This window comes from Balaenoptera physalus (genome assembly GCF_965194825.1).
Source record: "Balaenoptera physalus genome assembly, chromosome: 12".
NCBI lineage: Eukaryota > Metazoa > Chordata > Mammalia > Artiodactyla > Balaenopteridae > Balaenoptera > Balaenoptera physalus.
Window position 1 is genome coordinate 48098934 of NC_138897.1, and position 21415 is coordinate 48120348.

Sequence of the window (21415 nt, forward strand, 5' to 3'; positions counted from 1 at the left end):
TAAGAGACTTCACTTTTAACCAGCAGGACACATTTGCTTTTCAAGTGAAATGTTCTTGAATGAAAAGGCTAATAGAAAATAATATTAAGCACATGAAAACTCAGAGTGGATTTTAATTTGCCAAAAACTTACTTTTATCCCTGTACTCAAATAGCCTATGGGGTGAACAGTCAAATAAATTAAAAAGGTAAAATGGAAGAGACAGAACCCTGGAGCTGAAACTAAATTGAAAAAGCAAAGGAAAGGAAAAAAAAACCATTTGCCAATGTGTAAAACTGTGAAATGACTTCATTTCATATGTTTGGAAAGTCTCATATGTTTTTTCCCAAAAATCCAACAAACCATCCTCCTCAATGGTAAGCTTACCTGTCAGAGGTATTGATATTACGGCTTGCATTGTCCACTTTTCTCCAGGAATTACTGACTTCTAAAGGAATTATTAGAGTTACACTACATGTCTGAATATAATAAAAGCAGATGACAAGCACATACTGTATATCTCTAGACTATGTGTATAAGAATTACCTGAGTTGCCTACTGCATATACAGATTCTTGGGTTCTATTGCTGATATACCAATTCTGACGGCTGAGACCCAGAATCTACCTTTTCAATGAGCATCCAAGTTGATTGTTGCCACACTAATACTTAAGAACTTCGCTTTATAATTGATTACAGTGTAAGATATATAACTATCAAATAGGAACTAAAAGTGGAAACAAATAAGATATAAAGGTTTAATGAGCTAACAACTGGATTTGTTTGTTTACAAAGTTAAATGAGAATATGTCTAAGACTATCACAATATAAATTAAGTAGTAGTAATATGGATCAAATCCCAGATGGATTTCAGTACTGGTTGAAGACAGTTTGTGGTTGAAAAAGAGTCCTTTTTTCCTTCTTCTTTCTTTCTTTTCTTGCTTAAGTGAACCAATCTCACACTGAGCTAACTTTGAGATCAGAAAAAGATAAAAGCATCATATCTATGTTACATAACTGATTGCTGCGCTTTTATTCTTATCCCCCATTCTTCAAGCTTTGTCTTTGGTAATGATAATTATACAGAGGAGAATAGAGCAGGTAAGGGGAAGAGAGAGAGGTGACTGGGGAAGGCTACTGTATACAGGTGGTCAGCAAGTATTCAATTTTATAAAGACATAGAAACTAACACTTTAATTGGTCTTAATGTATTTCCTGTATTGTTTACTCAACATTGGTAGTTTCAGAACTATATTAAGAATTATATTCAGAAATATAAATGTATACCAACTGTTACTGTCCTGAAACTAAGAAGATAAATTTTGTATAACTGATTTTCGAACAGTTCAGAAACATAATTTGAACAAAAATGTGGTCATTTTACATATTCTTAATTTAATAATAAAAATCACTTATGTGTTTAAATTGATCAAAAGAAGGCAATCAAAATCCTACCTTTTTAGGTTTGTAAGAAGTTAATTCTCCAAGAAGACAGAAATAAAAAACAGATCTCCATATGTCTTTGATGTCACAGCCATCCAAAGTCAAAAATCTGTCAGGAACAAGCCAAACCAAAAGGGTGCTTTAAAGACAAGAGTCCTGGGACACACACACACACACACACAAACACACACACACACACACACACACACACACACACACACACACACAAAGTAAAAATCATGCCTATCCCTCTGAGCATAAAATGGCAGCCTGGGCCAAAAAAGCTCTATTCATGAATGAAAGACTTTGAGATGCAAATCTTTACAACTGACCAATCCCTGTTCTACCCTTCAAAACCTCCAAAGCCACTTCCTTGATTTAGAATTAATGACACATAGGTATCAGTCATGAGTATGATTTTCACAATTACTGAAGGGTTTTCCAGTCTGCCCCTGTTCAGAGCAACTATTGTTGGACATTGTGGTTCAATTAGAATTTGAAATGTGCCATTATTCCATATAAACACTTTTTTACTCATTTTCCTTTAGCTCCTAAATTACTTTTGACATTGCCCTTTCATAAGCTCGACTTAGTATTAGCTTCAGTTTCGTGAGATACCTTTCAGTCAGATGATATCTCTGTCTTACGTTTGTTGACCTGGTTCTATTTGGGCCCCAAGTTGCCTGGCTTCGTGTGGGAGCATCTCTACATTTCCCCTGTCTTACATTCATGTCTTTTTTGGGGAAAATGACCCTTTTACAGCCCTGAAGACAATTTCAGTTTGCTTTTTTCTCTTCCTACTCAAAGAAATACAAGAAGGAGTCACTAGACCAATACTTATTATATTCTCCTTCATTTCACAATAAATATTTCATAGGGTTTTTCAAAAAAATTACATTTACTGTTATGTACGTTCACTGTAACAATCAAAAAAAGGAGAGAGAGGAGAAAGGTAGTTTTCTCCTTTTATTCCAGCGACATCATGTAACCAATGATAATATTTTGGTATTTATCTCTCCATTCTTCTCCCAAGGCTTTTGCAAACCTATGTAAACACTGATTTACATATCTGACCTTTACAGTTTCCATTTGGTTCTCTAGATGTGCCTTTTTTTCTAAAATTTCTTTGCACTGGAACTGGAACTTGTTCAGGTATTATTTTCTTATTTTTCCTTCATGATTTTTTTACATATTTTCATTTATATCATACTCTGGGGACCTTGCTTCAGCTCTTAGCAGAACTGCCAGCCCCGTTTTGTCTAGCTTTGCCCTTATTGAACTGCAGATGGATGCCCTCTGGAGATGTCCAAGTGTCATTTGGCCTCATCCTCAGCTTTTCTCTTCTCTGAGAGTTAAAAGTGACTGGATCCAATTCAGCGAGCAGGTGTTAATTGCGACTGTGTGGCAATTGTCCCTTGCATAGGACTCATGGAATATTAGCTCAAGAAGGACTCTGTTATAGCAAGAAAGAGATGCTAGAATTTGTGGAACAAGCAGGGTTGTTGGAATGTTACTTACGTGGATCCAAAACATCTTAGCGCTGATCTGTTGAAAATTTTTTTTTTATTACTTGATAAGGTTTAATTGGTCATTCTCAGAGCTGGAAAATCACGGCTTCTTCCAGGAAAGCTGATTTTACCTACAGATGTAGAGTAACTTTACTGGTCAATTAGCTAGGTGAACAAAATATGTAAAACAGCTTGGGCAGCCACTGGGTGGCAGCAGAAATTTGATAAATATACTGCATGAATATACTTTCTTATTGTTTATCTTATCTCTTACAGTTTAGCATACTAAAAGACAACAGTTTTTCAACAAAATATCTTTTGATAGATTATATTCATCTAACTTTTCTCCCTAACATAAACTAGCATATTCGACTATGAGAAAACTTCAAAACATTAAACCTTATGACCCATTAGTCTATGAACATAATATGAAATTTTAACATTACTCAGGATAACTTTGTAGATGGACATACATTGTTTTCCTAATAATTAAAAGTTGCCATTACTTTTAATAGCTTTAAAAATCTACTAACAGAAGTTTTATATATTCAAAGAAAAAATGTTGAAGAATTCAGAAAGGAGAAAGAACAAAATTGCTCAAAATCTCCAAACCTAAATTAACCATTGATAGTCACTTGTTATTATTTATCTTGTCTTTTTCAACAATAATAATGTCTATTTTTACATAACACTTTAAACTGTTCTTTTTTTCTTTTAACATAATGTGAATTATTTCCCCATGTCATTCAATATCCTTTTGCAATATTATATTCAGTTATTCAATAATATTCTCTCATATGGCTAGAACAATTTATAACCAATTCCTTCTTGTTAAGCATTTGCCAATTATTTACCAATTTTTCTAGTATTTACTCATATAGACAACTGTTGCTAATTTTGAAGGCTAGATAGCTGATGGTTTTCAGCCTTCCAACGTGAGCTGGTAAATTAGTATTTCATATAGTGAGAGATCCTGGTGCAATGTGTTTTTTAGTCTTCCGATCAGAACTTTTGATCAGATTTACTTGGATTGGTTCTAAATCAGAACTCCGGGTTTGAGGCCCAGACTTCTGCAGTTTTTAACAAGCTACCTGAGCTATTTAAACGCATACTGAAGTTTCAGAACCATTCACACTCTAAATAAAACTATATGGTCAGAGGCCTCAGTAATACTGTTAACAGGAAATACACAAACTTGGAAAAACATTTACATTTCACTTGTTTCCATTTCTTCCTATATGAAATGGAAATGAATGATAAATCCTAAGGTTAGGGTAAGGTCACTGGAATACTGATATTTATAAAGAGTTCATTTCCAACTAAAATGCAGGCATTGGAGACACTGTGGGGAAGACTATGTCTCTTTGAATACAAGAGGTCATGTATCTTGAGTGCAACATGCAACAAACATTATGCTAAGCTGTTTTACATGTATCGTTATCTCTCATAACAAATTTTCCAGGTTACATGGATAAGCTCAGAGGTTCAGACTGATTAAGTAAATTAACCTAGATTACATTGTTTGTCAACATCAAAATCTGAATTCAATGAAGTCTTTCTGGTGCTATGACCTATATTCATTCATCTCTAGGACTCTGTAAGGCTATACGCAGAAAGGTGCACATATAGGTAGGCAGATGAAGTTTCTTCCTGGTTCAGTAAAGGGTTATTGCATGGTTATTGCTTTGTCTCCTCCCCATGTTGTTTACAAATGGCAAGGGAATACTTCAGAGCTGATGACTGAGAGGCAAAATTGTTCTTTTGATTTTTTGTAAGCTTTTGCATTTTAGATGGTGCAATTATCAATAACAGGTCAAAAAGTGGTGCATATATTGTTCAGAGGTTTTGAATAAAAGATGTAATAAAATGCTCTACGAGACAAAAACATATCCCGGCTGACAGTTTCTTTAAAATTGACAGCTACTCATAACCAGAAGGGGGCTATGACAGAGAAGCTAATTCTGGAGTCGTTCACGCATGTTGACATGTACCCAGGACTGTATGCTTTACAAAGGGCATGGCCTTTGGAGACAGAGGGTCCTTTTCAGTTGACTAAATGTGTTTGACTCTTACTTTCCTTATCTGAAAATGTGGATCATACACTTTCTTAGCTCTTAGAGGTGGCTTTAGAACTAGCAAGGCAGTAGATGATATGATATATGATGCCCTTTTAATATCTTGCTTGGTGAATAAATAAATAATCCAACTTTTTATTAGAAGCTAATAACATGGGCAAAGGAAAAATAATAGATTTTAATTATTTCCTGGGGAAGTTACACTTTATTCTCAAGTTGGGTCTTTGGAAATAGCTGATCCCATCAGTCACGCAAGAGTCTTGGTAAATGGAAGGCCTAGAAGTTCATTATTTTGCCTTGTGTGAGAGCTTCCCCTTCTTTAAGGGCTATTCTGAGAATTAGGATAATTATATGTAAATTTTCTACCACAGCATAGAGACCTAGGATGTTACATTTGCTTTTGCCTACACCCTGAAGGCTCTCCATCAGATAGATGCCCACTTGGCATACCTCTGCACCCTCATACCTTCTTCAGTTCTCTACTCAAATGTGGCCTTTATATTACTCAGGAAATCACAACAATAGACCATGGGATGGGTGGCTTAAACAATAAAAATTAATTTCTTACAGTTCAGGAGGCTGGGAAGTCCAAAATCAAGGTGTTGGCTGACTTGGTTTCTGGAGAGACCGCCTTCTTGCGTGTCCTTACATGGCAGAGAGAGAGACAGAGAGAAACTCTGTAATCTTTTCTTACAAGAACACTAATCCTACAGTATTGGGTCCTACCTTTAGGGCCTCATTAAACCCTAATTCTCTCTTTATAGGACCTCCTCCAAATATAGTCACAATCAGGATTAGGGCTTCAACATATGAATCTGGGGAGACACAATTCAGTCCATAGCACTTTCTCGATGAGGCCTTCCCTGGGAACCTATCTGCATTTACGACTTCTACACCACTATCCTCCTTATGCCCTTACTAGACTTTATTTTCCTTCATAGCACTTTCCATTTTCAAACAAACTGTATATATTATATGTTCAACTCTTTGCTACCTGTTGCCCCACACGAAAATAAAACTCAGGGATTTGGGGCTGTTTGTTCATTTTGGCACTTGTAGCAGCCATGACAGAGCGTGGCACAGAGGAAGCCAACAATATAGACAATGCTTGCTGTGCCCATGGATGGACTATTCTCTCTGATGCACAATGGGACCTTTTGGAGATACCAAAACAGATGAGATGCTACAAGCTGCTCTTCAGTAAGTTTCAGTCCAGTGACATATATGGGGTTTGCTGTAAATGAATGAAGCTTCCTAACTATAAACTGTAATGCAGGAAATGACCAGAAGGAAAGTAGAAATCTGTGCTGTGCACAGTTCAGGGAGACATCAGCTTCTCACACAGGAGCTAACCTCTTCAGAGCTGCATAAATCTATTTGCTGAACTAGGGCTTAGGAAATCAGATTTCCCGTTATTCAATTTATCATTCATTCTTGGTAATATTTATATGTATATCAAATCTATATGCTGAAGTACGTTTTAAATATCCATTCTCACAGGCAAATTATACACAGAAATAGCCCCTGTGACAATATTTTAAGAAATGACCATGTGTAAGAAGAGCCAATTGCCCAGCCCAGTTTTTCCTTTCTGATAAATTAGTATGATATTCACTAAAAAAAAGAGGAATGATTTGCTCGACCTCAGCCAGAGGGCTTTTTCAGTCAAGTCATCCTGAATTTTATTAAGCTTGCAAAGGTATTTTTAAAGCATTGCCTCACTCACTTGAATGTTAACTATAGGAAAAATAATCTCTTATTTCATTTTCCTGCTAAAGTCTAAAGAATGGTATTGACATTGCTATCTATTATTACAACAGTGAACCCAAAATGAAGTGAGATGCTGATTTACCTTCTCTGGTGAGTCATGCAGGGCATGAAACCACAATTCTGAAGCAAACCAGACCATCTGTGTTGTTTTCTCCAGATGAGTCGAATTTGGTGACAAATCATTCTCCACACAAAGGAGTTCTTTCTTTTCATTTTTCTATTTTAAGTGAGAAAGTGTAATTCCTCCAGTAGAAGTTGCAGAAAAGTATTTTGCTTCTCATACTACATTGCCTAAATATTTTGACTCCGAACCTCAAGTAGGCAATAAATTAAATTATGACTTCAAAGGAGATTTCTCTCTCTGAAACTTCGATTCTCTCATTATTCCTCCCATCCACACCCACGCTGTTCTGGGAAATAGGATGCTTCCTGGAAAGGTACATTTGAATGACATCTTCTAAGAAAATTCCTTCTATCTTATGACAATGCTTCGTGGCACAATGTTGAAGCACAAAACACTAAAAAAATGTTTGGTAACTTTATATTTCTTGAAGAATCAAGTCATCAATAAGAACATTTGTCTTATATAATTCAGCACCCAGCATAGCAATATGGATCAGTAAAATGTTTGCTCATTGAGTGTTGGATGAATCTTGGCACCAGAAGTGCCCCAATTGTTAGAATCCCCTTACAAGCTTTATGGGTCAAGGAGTGAGCTCTGCTTACTGTCAGTGAGACGACACACTCTCAAGTAGAAAGGGAAGTTAAAGCATCTATTTTTGGAAATAGCTAAATGAAATTTTTCACACAATCTAACCTTACAAATAAATTGATTGTTACTTTGACAGGTCTTCAAATATTTGCTTATTAAATATTTAAAGTATTAGCTTGCCAGAGGGCTTTAAGAAACATTTACAAGTAAGAGGTGATAAAAGGTGGCTTTGTCCTGGGGGTAAGATGGTGAGTCAGACACTGAATAGGAGTGTGAATAATTCCAAGTCATGTTCTTACAGCAGTGGCATAACAGACAGGGGGGGCAGAGGCTACTGGGGCTCCCAAATATTTTTCTCTGTATGGTGGCAGCTTATCACCCATGTTCCCAGTTCCCCGGGCGGGAATAATTGGAGCTGTAGGACTCACTTAACCAGTCAAGATTTGCTTGGAAAAATATGGATACTGGTGATGTTTATCTCTGGTACTGTATGTCCTGGGGTTACCTGTTGACTGCCTCTTCTGTGCTTTTTCATTTCCCCCAATGGTCAAAATGTTTCCCTCTTGTGATTACCAGCAAATCGGGAAGCTTTTATTTCTCAGAAGTACTGGACAACACACTGCGAGTTCCCTGACTTCAATCAAAACCTGCAACTTGCAGGTGCCGGACTTGTTCTTTGTGTTCTTATCAGAACCCTATTGAATAACATGAATACTCAGAAGAAATGTCAACTCCTTAAAAAAAAAATAGCCCACATTGCAATGTATATCAGGGCACTGCTATTTTTTGCTATAGTCTCTGTAATATGATTTGACTTTTTAATATTGGAACATGTATTACATTGATTTTTAAAAAGACTATCATCAACACTGGGTACCACAAACATTGTTTTCACATGCTGTTAACTTTTACAAAATCAATTGTCAATATTACCAACTTCCAAACAAATTCCTAGAGTCATGTAAGAAGGGCTTGGTGACAGGGCTTCTGAAATGTGTAAAGGATTGTACATCCTGCAGAGATCATTAGCAGGAGGACTGATACTGATGAACACTGTTCAAGGGAAACGATTGGGGTGCTGGCAGGGAAGAGCGTGCCCTCCCTCCCGGTGGGACTGCCCTGAATCTATATCAGGTGTGTCAACGGATGCCCCTCTGGAGGTTTCATTCTCGTGCAGTTGCAATCTTAAATGGCTTCATCCACTCAGCTACTTTTCCCACTGCACTTTGTACCTGTCTTGGTTACACTCTTGTCATCATAAAATTGTTGATCATCTTTCCCATTAGCTTATAATTTTTTAAGATATTGGGACCCTCTGATTTTTCTCAGCATCCCCAGTACTTAGCAGTATGTGTAGCAGCCATGGTGTCTTATCGCAAATAAGAGGATGGGCTTTGGTCTTTGAAAAACCTTCTTTCATACTCCAGATCTTAGCTGTGTATTCTTTTCTTTAAACTTTCTAAGCCTCAGGTTCTTTGTGTGTTCCATGGATATAATAGCAGTGCCGCCCTTATGGGATTTTTCTCAGGATAAATGTGATAATTAACACCTATGAAATGCTTTGCAGCACTTGGTACACAGCATTTCACAAGTATTATCTATTACTATTTTTTAATAAGGAAAGTCTGCACTTTGGGAACTCTGGGAAATTGCCATATCCGGGGTAGTACATAGCTAAATCTCTAAAAGTTTATGTATATGAAGAGAATTTATAAAATCTCCTTCATATTCAGATCATGAAGGCGAAAGACTTGGAAAGGATTTATTTATTACTAAGAGAATCACAGTTAGGAAACTGAGATTGCAGAGTGTGGTGTCTTTGATTACTCCCAGTTTTTGCCAAGGAAAGCATTTTGGACAAAAAAGATGCCACAGAAGAACGTTACCAAGCTCACAGATACAGAGAACAGATCGTCAGGTGGCTGTCAGAAGTCGGGGGAGTGAGGTGGGTGAAATGGGTGAAGGGAGACAAAAGGCACAAACTTCCAGTTATAAAATAAATAAGTCTTGGAGATATAATGCATAGCATGTGACCATAGTTAATAACACTGAATTGCATAGTTGAAAGTTGCTAAGAGAGTAGATCTTCAAAATCCTCACCACAAGAAAAAAAATTTTTGTAACTGTGTATTATGATGTTGTTAACTACACTTACTGTGATGATCATTTTAAAATATATTCAAATATCAAATCATTGTGTTGTATATCTGAAACTAATATAATGTTGTATGCCAATTATACCTCAAAAACAAAAACAGAGAACCATTTCAATGTCAAAATATGAAGAAAAAAAAAAAGAAAGAAAGAAACTGTCTGCTACCAATCTCACATTGTCCTTCTCTTGGTAAAAAGATGTCTGGTATGCTCTGGACTGGCCCTCTAACAGTAAGGAAATTACATATTTGAAGATTAGAGATAATGAATTATCCATAGATTCCTACTCTAAATGTAGTTTTTAAAATATTTTCTTTTGAAATATTGAATTTTTTAAGATGCCAACTCATTTCCCACAGCTTATTCCCCTGAAAATATAAATTATTTTACCAAAAAAAAATAAAAATAAAACCAAACAAACCTATGTGGTACAAAAAAAGTCTACATTGAGCTCACATGTTAAAGGAAGAAGAGGTATAAAATGTGTCAGTGGCTTCCACTTAGAAGCCATCATGGAGAACTGTTCCCACTCAAGTCTTTCAATTCCACATTACGAGATTTAAACTTATTGGCAAATGAATTTTATATTACAGTAAGAAATCATGTTTTTTAAATTTCTATATAAATGGACATGCATAAATGTTGCCACTTATATATAGGAAAGGAACATCCAGGAGAAACTCTTGTGGTTCGTACAGTCATTGAGGCCAACTACACTCTCCCATCTCTCTGTGTCTGGAAGATGTTCCAGCATCCCAGAATTGGACACTGAAAGCCAAATGAATCAAGGAAAATAGAACCATAGTTCTGCACTCCTCTGAAATCCCTCCATGTTCCCTCGTCATTAAAAGAATGAGGATTTGGAACACAGCGTTTTCCTGAAATAAAACCATAATTTCAAACTATAGATATAAGTTTGGATCAAAGGTGAAACCTATTTTCCATTTACCAGCTTATGATAAACAAAGACGTCGTGATGAGTACCCAGAAAACGAGATGAATCTTACTTGATCTCAAGTGTCCAGGACCTTCTGTTGAAGCAGCTGGATGTTCCCACCCTTTAGCCAAGTTGCTATTTATGGGTCGTGTCCACCGAACAAGGTATCTGGAAACAGCAAAAGGGGGAAATGCCTGGACATTTCGTTGTGTTTGGGTTAAAGCTCACCTTTGAACCACCTCTAAATGATTTCCTTAAAAAAAGAGAGAGATTGTAGATGGAAATTTTAGCTTAAAAAGGTACCTCAGAAACAAACTTTCCCCTAAGTGCAATGGATATACTAAGTATAAATCCTAACTATTGATAACAGCAGATTCAGGGAGCTCCTTTGTTCACAAAACTGATATTCAGCCACTCTTCATTGATTTGTTGTAATAGGGCCATCTCTTTTGATATGTCTGGCATCTGTTTGGATTGGTCTATGCTTTGCAGGATTGCTAAATATATTCAATATCAGCTTTACTGGTAGTCAGGTATCACAATGGGATATTACTTAATATAGCTGAAAAACAATAAAACTATTTTAAATAAAATGGCAAAGAAAATCAGCCTTTGCTTTGTAAATCAGGGGACCTTCCTCCAGTTAGTGAGAATGTATGTAATTTATTGCACTGGCAACTGGAGAAAAGTTTCTGCAGGTAAAAATACTGGGTTCATTGCCCAATTTAGACTTCCAGATTAGCTGTGACATTGGAGGACTCCAACTTCTGATTTCTGCGTATCACTGTGGATAATTGTGTGTGCTCTGAACTTGAAATATTAAGTTTAGGCAAGCTACAACCAAAGTCTTCAAATAATTTTAAGGAGACACACTTTGTAGGACTTATGTTCAACTGTCTTCTGCAGAAAGAAGTCCAACTACTCTCCTGGCTATGCTCTTTCTAAATAACGTACATAAGTTTGTTGAATCACCGGGTAAATCACCTGTTCTCAGATAAACTCTATGATAGATACAAACACATACTTTAGATCCTAAGAGCAACTGTTACTCAAATTAGGTCACATTAATGTATTAAGAATAATGAAATATTTATATAAAAATTGTTTAATGTTGTACCTATTATGAGACTAAATGAATTAAAACATATAAAGCACACAGATAAATTTCAAGAAATGTCAGCTTAAAGAATGCTTGACTGTACAATTTTCTGTAATGAATTTTGGAATAGATGATGCCTGGGGAGTAATGCAATGAAAACAATAAAAAATTTCCACGATGCTAAATAAAATTAAGAATGCATTCTGTAAATATTTTAATAGAAAAAATAGGACAAAAAAAGGAATGCCAGTATTATAGTGAAAATAATTTAATGAAACTTAGAAGTATCTATCTTCCATTGTCTTACTTGAATAAGTTGTACTTTCATTATTATAATAATTTAATTTATGAGGAGGAAGAAGCATGTTTTTAGGGTTTTTTTTCCTGCTAAGTAAACACCCTCTTTTGCCATCTGGTGGCTAAAGATAGCATTCTCCGTGTAGATAAAAACAGCTGAACTCAGATGTAACAGCCAGTTATGTTTAATGCTTTCAGATTCATCTTACTGTAAAGATATGCATATTTTCTTAACCAATGTAAATGTAGCTGAGGCAATTTTGTTCTAATGGTTCACAGCATTTTATTCAAATCACTCTAGCTGTAATATTTAATGCAAGATAAGAAAAACTAACCAGAGCAATTCTTCTAAAAAGAATTTTGAGAGGTAATTCATTTTAAAGTTAAAATTAAATATGGTAGTAACAATTTGCTTGACTTACCTGTCTTTTGGTATAAAGAATTAACAACATCTTTACAAAACAAAAAGGTTCAAATATAATTTTAAATAAGCATAGTACAATAGACATGGTTAATTTCAAAGAGGTTTCAACAAACAATAGTTATAATTGTATGTTGACAATTCACCAAACCAAGAAGGGTAGAAAGTTTAAGACCATATGGTTTGTTCTCCTTATAAACTTTTTGTTAAGTAAAATTGTGAATGTATTTATTAGTATCTTTTATGTGTATATATTAACTACCTCATTTCATAAAAAATTAAAGATGACAATAATTGAAGGTTTAATTTCTTTATTTTCTCCCAGAATATTTTAATATTGAAACCCAAATTGTTACTTTAGAGAAAGGGAAAAACGGAGAAACATGAAGAGACAAACATTTCATTTCATTTAACTTATGGTATCGTGAGCAGTCACTTTTGTAGGCAACACTTTGTTTTTTCTTTGTAGAAAAGAAATAAAAAACAAACAGCACCATTAAAGAATGCATGATCCCTGAATTCTAAACAAAACACTGTCTAAAAATCGTTTCAATGCTTGTTGCACTCCGTCACATTTAGTCAGGTATCAAAGCAAGCATAACAGTATTAAATTGTAGCAGTCTTACTGATTCAACTGCTCCCCTTCTGAGGATTTTACACACCTTTTCTGAGTTTTTCCTGTGGGAATAATATATTCTTTGGTAGAGGACTGAAGAAGGGTTTGACTTTTCTGTATGCTGATATAAAATGTCTTTGTACGTTCAGGGACTTTGCCCCCCCATCTGTGTTTGTCATGCATGTTATGTTTGGGTTGATTCACATTTTGCTGTTACACTGTAAGAGTAATACTGCCTTTTAAAAAAGGCATTAAATGGCTAATGTTAAACAGATGTAAACATTCAGAATACTGACCAAAGGAAAAAAAATACTCACAAACACATTAAAAAACAACAACAACAACAAACAAAAAACTGTACTGAGAAGAGGAATCAGATTAGGTTTCCATGAAGCCAGGGGGAAAAATACAGCAGTACAAGAAAAATTATGGCAAGCAAGTAAAGCACTTTTTTTTTGAAACATTCATGAACAGTACAAATACAACAAAGTTTTTCTACAGTCTAAATTATTCTGCAACTATCAAATAGGGTACAAAGCGAAATAGTATGTGCTATAAAAAAAGCAGCTCCTTTAAATTATAGTAAAAATGCTTTTTGTTTGCTTTACAGTGACAAAGCATGAGGACTGAAGACAAGATTTTTATATTCAGTGACATTTTGGCTACACAGGCCCCTGACAGTCTGATGAGTTCCTTTCCTAGGACTCTTCACATTGTTCTCTAGAAACATAGACAGTGACTCTGGGCTTGGCGTGTTCAGCGGGCTCACTCTCTCCAGACGGCTAGCGCGGTGCTGACTTCCACACCACTGAGAGGGTGCAACCCTTAACGGCGCTTCAGCTTCTGTCACCTGGGACTGGACCAGACCCAGGAGGAACTGGGAAACCAAGGCCACAGTAACTTCCCCTTTTGAAATTGTGCAAGAGTGTTTGTAAAGGACATGGGGCTGTAGCATCATGTATTCTTACTCTTGGCTGCTTTATGAAGCACTGTACACACCAGCTTGTTTGTATCTGTTTATTTTGGATGAATAAGAATATCCAAGCTCTAGAAGTCAGCTAAACCTTCCATAGCTCATCCCAGAAACACATACCACCACAAAGTCTTTATAGCAACCAGGCTCAACCTCAAAGGTTTGTTTTCAAGTTTTTTCTTCAAACTAGACCTTAGCAGGGAAATAGTCTATATAATTACGGTGCTCAGGTCACCGACATTTCTGCCATTCTCACTTTGGGGAAGGAAAAATATTTTCATTCTGAAAATGAATTTGCATCAGAACATTTGTATTAACATGCCCATTAACTACCTAAATGTCTTTATACAACCTCAGGCATATGAATACTGTATATAGGAGGGGGATCAGGGAATAGCAGTTTTCTTCCTTCCCCTGTTCCAAAAGTGCTACTTAGGGAAATACATCCTTTGTGAAAATAATAATTAAAACTTACATGTTAGATGTGCAAGCTCTATTCCTGATAGGGATATCACAGTGTCCAATCATCAGGATAATGCACACACTAAAATTTGCACATTACACCACAATAACCATGTAGTAAATGACATACTCCATTTGCACATAGGCAGATATCTGTGGATATCAGGAAACTAAGAACCTGCTCGCCTAGTCCAAATATACTGGCTTTTGTATATATATTAAATGGCCACTTGTAACATATCTGACCCACTTTTTACTTCTGAATTTTTCTTTCCATTCTTCTAGCCCAAAGATATTAATTTTTCGGTAATATAAACCATATGCAAACACTAGGAATTTAAACTGGGGCAAAAAAGAGCAAGGGCAGAGAAATATTACGCTCTTTGGATCAGGGTGGTATAATGCACGTGTGATCAGCAATTGATTTTCCAAACTAATTATGAGAAAAATCAGAACATAGAGAAGGATACTTTTCTGTATTCCCAGTAAGTAATCTGCGCGCAGTATCCCACAATGATGGAACTGATAATGGGCTCAGTATCATATCAACCTCAATTTTGCCTCATATGCAGAGTGCAAAGGTTTTGAAGACCACAGTTTCAACACGGTGTCAGTTACTGATGTGGTAGTGTTGAATCTGCTGGTGTAGACAGTATCTGACACTGGTAGAGCAGCAACTGAATTTGGAAGAAGGAGCTAGCATGCAAGTGTCTATATTATAGGGGTGCCCCTCTGTGAAACTAGAGCATGCCCTTCTGAACCAAGATGGCATCAGAGCCAAGCAGACCACAGAGACACCGCTGACGAGGACACGACCCAAACCACCTGGTGCAGAGTGAACTAGGGATCTGCTGGAACTAACGCTGCCTTGCTTGGGAAGGGCCGGTTAAGTGCATTGCTAATATTCTCAGTCGTTAATTCTGTTAATTGTAACGTGAAAAACAGAAGTGACAGCAACTGAAGCACCGAATCTCAGCCGCGGAGGTAGGCCTTCTTTGCTTTGCTTTCTTTCTAAGATAAAGTATCTTTCACTATCAGCAATTTGTTAGTAAAAATGACATCTCTATCACCTAATGATATTTGGCAACATCACTATAATAAATATGGAGGAAAAAAATATACCATGGTTGATTACTATAAAAAAAAAAAAATCACAAGTTTTTTTTTCCCCAGGAAGGAAATTTCTGCTCATTCAATTTTTAAGACATATTTTAAGGGAATGTCAAAAGTTAACATTGATTAGGATGATCCCTTGTGAAAATATCTGTCAAATTCTTACCCTGGATACAGAAGATTTTCCCCCATATTTTTTGAAAATTCTACAGCCACAATCAACCAGTGGGTTAATGGTACTCCACATTTTGTGCTCTGTAATCGGAAGTTAAATGGACATGGTCTTTGTTCTTTCATCTTCCCACAAGGTGCATGTGCTTTTGAACTTGCTTTAGGGAACAGAGCCTGCTGAACTACAGCTGTTCTCTGGCATGAGGGTGGCCACAGTACATGGAATGGAGCTCAAATACTCAACACCCAGACTATTGGATAAACACTGACAATAGTTGTAAGATGCAGTATCCCTTTTTCAAAAGCAGTTCCACTCCCCCAAATATGAAGAATGTACTGAATTCACCTGAGGGGGGGGGGCGGGAAACAAAACATGCAACACCCAGAACAATTTTTTAAAATAAGGGCTAGTTTAGAGTCAAATATAATTACATAGATCGTGACTCATGAGGAAAAAACTGTTCAGAAAAATGTTGACACTTCAGCCTTCTATAGTCCCTCTCATCATCAATGACACTTTAAAAAAAGAGGTGGCCAACCTCTGCAAAGTCGGAAGCCAGAATGCACTGTTGTCATCAATAAAGGGTTACGATTATTTCCCCCCCAATTTTAATACCTAGTAATTGTATTAGAGTGAATAGAATGGACCGATATTTACATCACCAACCCATTTAGGTGTGTTTGCATACACAGCATTTTACTTGTTTGCTTTGAATTTTAGGGCATTTTTTTTCATACTTGCTCTTAGAAGCCACACATGAAGCTCTGAAATCCTCTGGGCCTATGGCTCTCTGTTGTCCAACTGATCTTACAGTCTCGGGTGTCAAAGGGCTTGAATCAGATTGCTGGGCATGAGGCCCACACTGCAATTTCAGGTGGAAAAGACATTTCACTACAATACGTGTACCATGTCCAAGGCAGATCCAGAGAATCTGCCAGTCTCTGAAAAGAGTCAAAAGGGAGGAAAGAGAATAAGGACAGTGGAGTTCATTAATGGCATACCTCCTTTAATATCTTTTGTGATATGAGTAAATACAAGGAATCATACACTTAAATCAGATTCCCTTTTCCAAATATGATGTAATCAGTACGGTAAAGGTAGGTCCAAAGGAGTCAACTGTTGGAACCCTCGCTGTAATGGTTAATCTACAGAAGAATGCATCACCGCCTTAAATTGCTGTTACCGATCTCTCTCCACATCTCCATTTCTGGTTACCATTAAGTAATTTAAAATGTCCTTTTCCTATCTACACCTGGATTAAAAAAAGAAAGAAACAAATTGGGAGTGACCTGTATACACACGAATAGAAACTTTCCAAAGCTGCAAATGGCAACTAAATATGTAAAAGACATGCTGTTGAGCCCCTCGGCTGGAATGCGATCTCTCCTTTCCCAGAAATGCAAGAAAATAATCATCTAGAGAAAAGATCATCTGTTCCAAAGTAAAATAAATTAGCACGCTATAAACCACTGAGCTGTTCAATTTGTTGTTGCTGACGCCGTGTGGCTTTTCCGTGGTGAAAAGGGATACTGCATCTTTCACTCAGCTCTTATCGCACAACCAGGCAAGCTACACAGAGTTTAGAAGGCCCTATGCAGTCGTCGTGGCAGAAGGCCCCGCAGCCTTTGCACACAATCATGGCTTTCAGCCGGCAAGAGCATTTCAGTTCCAACTCATCCGCGTTGCTGCTGTCGGCAAAGTTCTGAACGGGCATCTGAGCGTTCTGACCAGGCAGACCCGTGGTGGGATTGGAGCCACTTCCCAAAATCCCAATGGACTTTTCAATTGCAGATGCTGCCCTTTTGAAGCTCGTGCTACCGAAGTGTATTGTTGGATAATTTCCACAGAGCTGCTGTTGTTGCTGCACCTGCATTTTCTGAGCAGCTAATTGGGTAAAAGGCTTCTGTGGCTCAGAAAGCAAATAGGAAGAGAAATCTGCATTTTTCAGCGCAAACGCCTTCAACTGTTCCTTCATTTCACTCTGGTCATAGGAAACTTGTTTCATGCCCAGTTCACAGCTGCTGCTTAAACCTTCCTCAAAAGAAAGAGGTTCCGATTTTATATTGCTACATATGCCCGTGGACTGTGGCCAACTAAGTCTCTTAGTGGTTTCCATGGTAACTGGCGGTTGTTTTTGATCGGAGGGGACTTCTGGATTAGGAAGAGGTGGAGGTAGTGGCGGTGGTGGAGGGGGGGGTGGGGGCAAAGCCAAGGGGGGAGGGGGCGGGGGATGCACTAGTGCTTTGTGCGGCATCCCGTGCGGGGTCCCCCCCATGTCATCACCTTCTTTAATGGGCATGTTGGGGGGCACCATATTGGCTAACCTTAGCTGGTGAGGTGCTGAGGAAAGGCCAACCTCTCCCAGTCCCTTTTGCTCAAGATGCCTATTGAAGGAAAACGTGTTACAGCCCACGGGGGCTTTGGCAGAGGCTGGTAACAGAGCCGCGGTAGGAACGGGGCCCCTGGCAGCCAGAGGCATTTGGTAAAACTGCTGTCTGTGGGAGGTCCCAGCGTCGGGGTGGAAGCCGCCGTTCTTGTCGACGTGAAACAGGTTCTGCTGGAAGCCACACGAGGGGAGCAGCCGCTTCTGCTGTTTGACCTCAGGGCTGTGAGCCATCTTGCTCTGCCCAGGGTGCTTGTTCAGCCACTCCTGCTTCAGCGGCTGGCTGAGTCCCAGCTGATTCATGCCGGAGCTGATGACACACGGCCCCCCTTTCACATCTGCGTCCGCCAGCAACTTCCCTGGCTCACATTTCACTTGAGTGTGTTCCCCCCCGGTCCTGGCGACTCTCTTCTTGGGGTGGTTCTCCCGCTTCCTCATTGGTAGTGGTGCGAGAGCTCCTGCCAGGTAGCCTTTCCCGTCTGGATTGGGAGAGCTAGGGGGCATTTCAACCACGTTCCTCTCGGGGGCTGTTTTACCCACTGAGGTAGTTTGAAGAGGCAGAGGAAGCCTGTTGATTTCGAGCTTGGCTCCCAGTCTGGGCTGGGGCAACACTTTTTCCAAAGGCAAGTTGCCCTGGAGTAACTGTGTGACGAGGGGATTGTTCGCCTCCACCGATGACAGACGGCAGCTGGAGCTCCCTGCGCTGGGAACTCTTTTCAGGGTGTCTGTAGCCAGAGACATGGCCTCTTCCATGGGACCAGAGGTGGGGGCCTGCACGCTCTGCGTCTGCTGCGCACTCGGGGCTGCCCCTGCAGCTGCAGGATGCGGCTCAGGGCCAGGGAAGTCGCCGGCGTCCATCCTAAAGCCCTTGTCCACGTCGTGAGGTTCGGACTTCACTGGGAGAGGGACGCTTGTGATGAGATTCCTGGGGTGAAGTTCCGCCACATGCGAGGAGCTGGCGTGCTCGGTCTTGATGGCCTTCGGGCAGCCCTGCTCCAGATATTCCTTCTGTTTACTGGAACCAGGGTGGCAGAGCAGAGGCTGTCCTGCGCTCCTCACCCCGTCCTCGCCCCAGCAGATCCGGCCGCCCGGGTTATACTGATGGCTACAGGTTGTGTCGGCTTCACTTTTGAACGTGGTTATGCCACGCGCCTGCTCAGCAAAGCTGTGACTCAGAGGGGTCCCCGCGTTTAATTTATCTGGAACCACGAGGGGTCCTTCACGGAGACCCGAGCAGGTGGCCTGCATCGTTTGACTGTCTTGTTTTGCCGCGGAAGCAGCAATGAAACTGGGACCGTGATCTCCGCCTTCGTTTGCAACCGGCTCGGGCCTGCTGATGACAGACACCTGCGGACACGCCACGGGCTGGATGGCTGCTTCCGTCCTCCCGGACCTGCTCTGGAGGTCCAGGCCGGCTTCCGTGCTCTCAAGAGAGACAGTCAGAGACAACGTGGAGGTCAGCGTGGTGCTGTGGTCGACGATGACTTTACACGGAATCGAGCGGTTTATGGCTGCTGGTGGGAACCCCCCCGGGGGTGGCTGAGGTTTCCCAGAAGTGTCTGCCCTGTTCCGAGTCCCTGAAGTTTTGTCCAAGCTTTCAGCACTTAACGTGGGAGGACTGTCGTAAGAGTTTACAGTCAGCATGCTTCCAGTAAACGCTGCAACAGGTGGGCGTGCCACCAGGGCGTCAGTGACTGCGACGGGGTCCCTGCAGCCGAGGGCGGCCCTCACAGTGGTGCCCATGGACATGGTGTCCCGTTCTTCGCTCCCAGGCATGGCTATCTTCTCAGAAGGAAATCTGTTGTTCACTCCCGTTGGGGGAATCAAGACAGAGCTAGTGGAGAGATGGTTTGGCAAGTTGCTTCCGATGGAGGGAGTTGGCACAGAGGTGTACTGACTGGAGACCAGGCTGCCAGCGCCGCTGCTGGGTGCCAGCAACCGCTTGTCATCCCGGGGGCTCGCTGCGCTGGAGCCCTCCGCGGCGGCCGGAGGCGGGCTGCTCTCGATACATTTTGGTGTAATGGCTATGCATGGAGTGTCCGTTCCCTGGATGGTTTTCAACATGCTTATGTTACAAGCAGAAATTGTAGTGTTTGCACTGTCAACAGACATTAGGACAGAGGATTTATCAACAGAACTCACAAAGGGATGTTCTTTAATTGCTCCCGACATAGCAGTGCTGCAGACAGACACGGGGACGGGACTTTTATTAAAAAGCATGGGCACACTGCTATTTTCCGAAGAGGTAGATGAAACAATTTTCTCAGACAAGTGTGACACAGGTGTGTTTTCGTCAGAACTATGCGCAGATAAGTCCGTGGCAATTTCTGGAAGTTTGGTCGGGTTGAGAGACTGCTGGAGTACAGTGGTGGGCTCCCGGAGGTGCGCACCCTTGTTGCTGGGAGATCGGCAGTTTGGATTGACAATGATGACACCAGGCGAGCCTTCGATTTTTGTTTCAGGGGCAGAAGACACTTCTAAGCTTGGAGGCCCTTCCTTTGAGCCGAGCGGAGGCAACCTGGGCTCTTTAGCGTTCTGGAAGAGGTGGGCTCGGGCTTGATGCTTTGCGAAGAGCTTCACCTTCGTCTGCTCTTTGATATGCGCCAGAGTTCTGGCCTTTCCGCCCTCTCCTGGGCTCCCCATAGCTCCCGAAACGATGCTCGCGGCCGCCGCCACGGCTGCAGCTGCTGCCGCCTCTCGCTGGGCCCTTGCTTGCTGGGCTCGGGCCTTGATGTCCGCCAGGGTCCTGGCTCCCGTGTTCCTCCCGCCACTGACCGATGTGCCAGATGACGCGCGAGCCTCTGGTTTGGAGACTGGTTGGCTCTTGATAATAAAGGGTGGCCCGATTTTGGAAAGCTGGATCTACAGGAAGGGGGAAAATGGAAAGATAAAGTGCGTGTACACGATCACAGACAAGGCGCGTGTGTACGTGATCACAGAGGGACGTGGGGACGCAGGCACGCGAGGGCGGGGAGTAGCCGCATCCTCTCCTGAGGGGGCAAGAACGGCACCTAATACCCTGAATGGGCCTTTGGGGTATAAGGCAGCAATAAATGCAGCACGAATGTGAAAATTAAAAATTTTAACCTCTGTTTTTAATCTATAAAATATTAACCGGTGACTTCATTTGGCTTGGAAATGAAACGTCTTTTAATGCCTCATATAAATGGAAACAAAACCCAGGCTTCTTAAAATGAGGTGAGCTAAAAAGAGTTAGAAATAGTTAGCTTTCAACTTATCTTCCTGGCTGGCATGAAGATACTCAGGCCAGCCAGGAAGAATAGAGATATTCAAAACTCTAT

General features: G+C 40.1%; 1 protein-coding gene across 3 annotated transcripts in view; it reads right to left on the reverse strand.

Annotated features, from left to right (window-relative positions):
* Positions 1–1655: 1655 nt before the first annotated feature.
* The window catches only part of ASXL3 (ASXL transcriptional regulator 3), a 188286-nt gene continuing 168526 nt past the window's right edge, over positions 1656–21415 (reverse strand). For all 3 annotated transcript variants that reach the window (XM_082415963.1, XM_082415962.1, XM_082415961.1), the window contains one exon: positions 1656–20975. In XM_082415963.1, coding sequence (XP_082272089.1) covers positions 17280–20975 — 3696 coding nt within the window. In that variant the 3' untranslated portion in view covers positions 1656–17279. The remainder of the gene's footprint in view (positions 20976–21415) is intronic.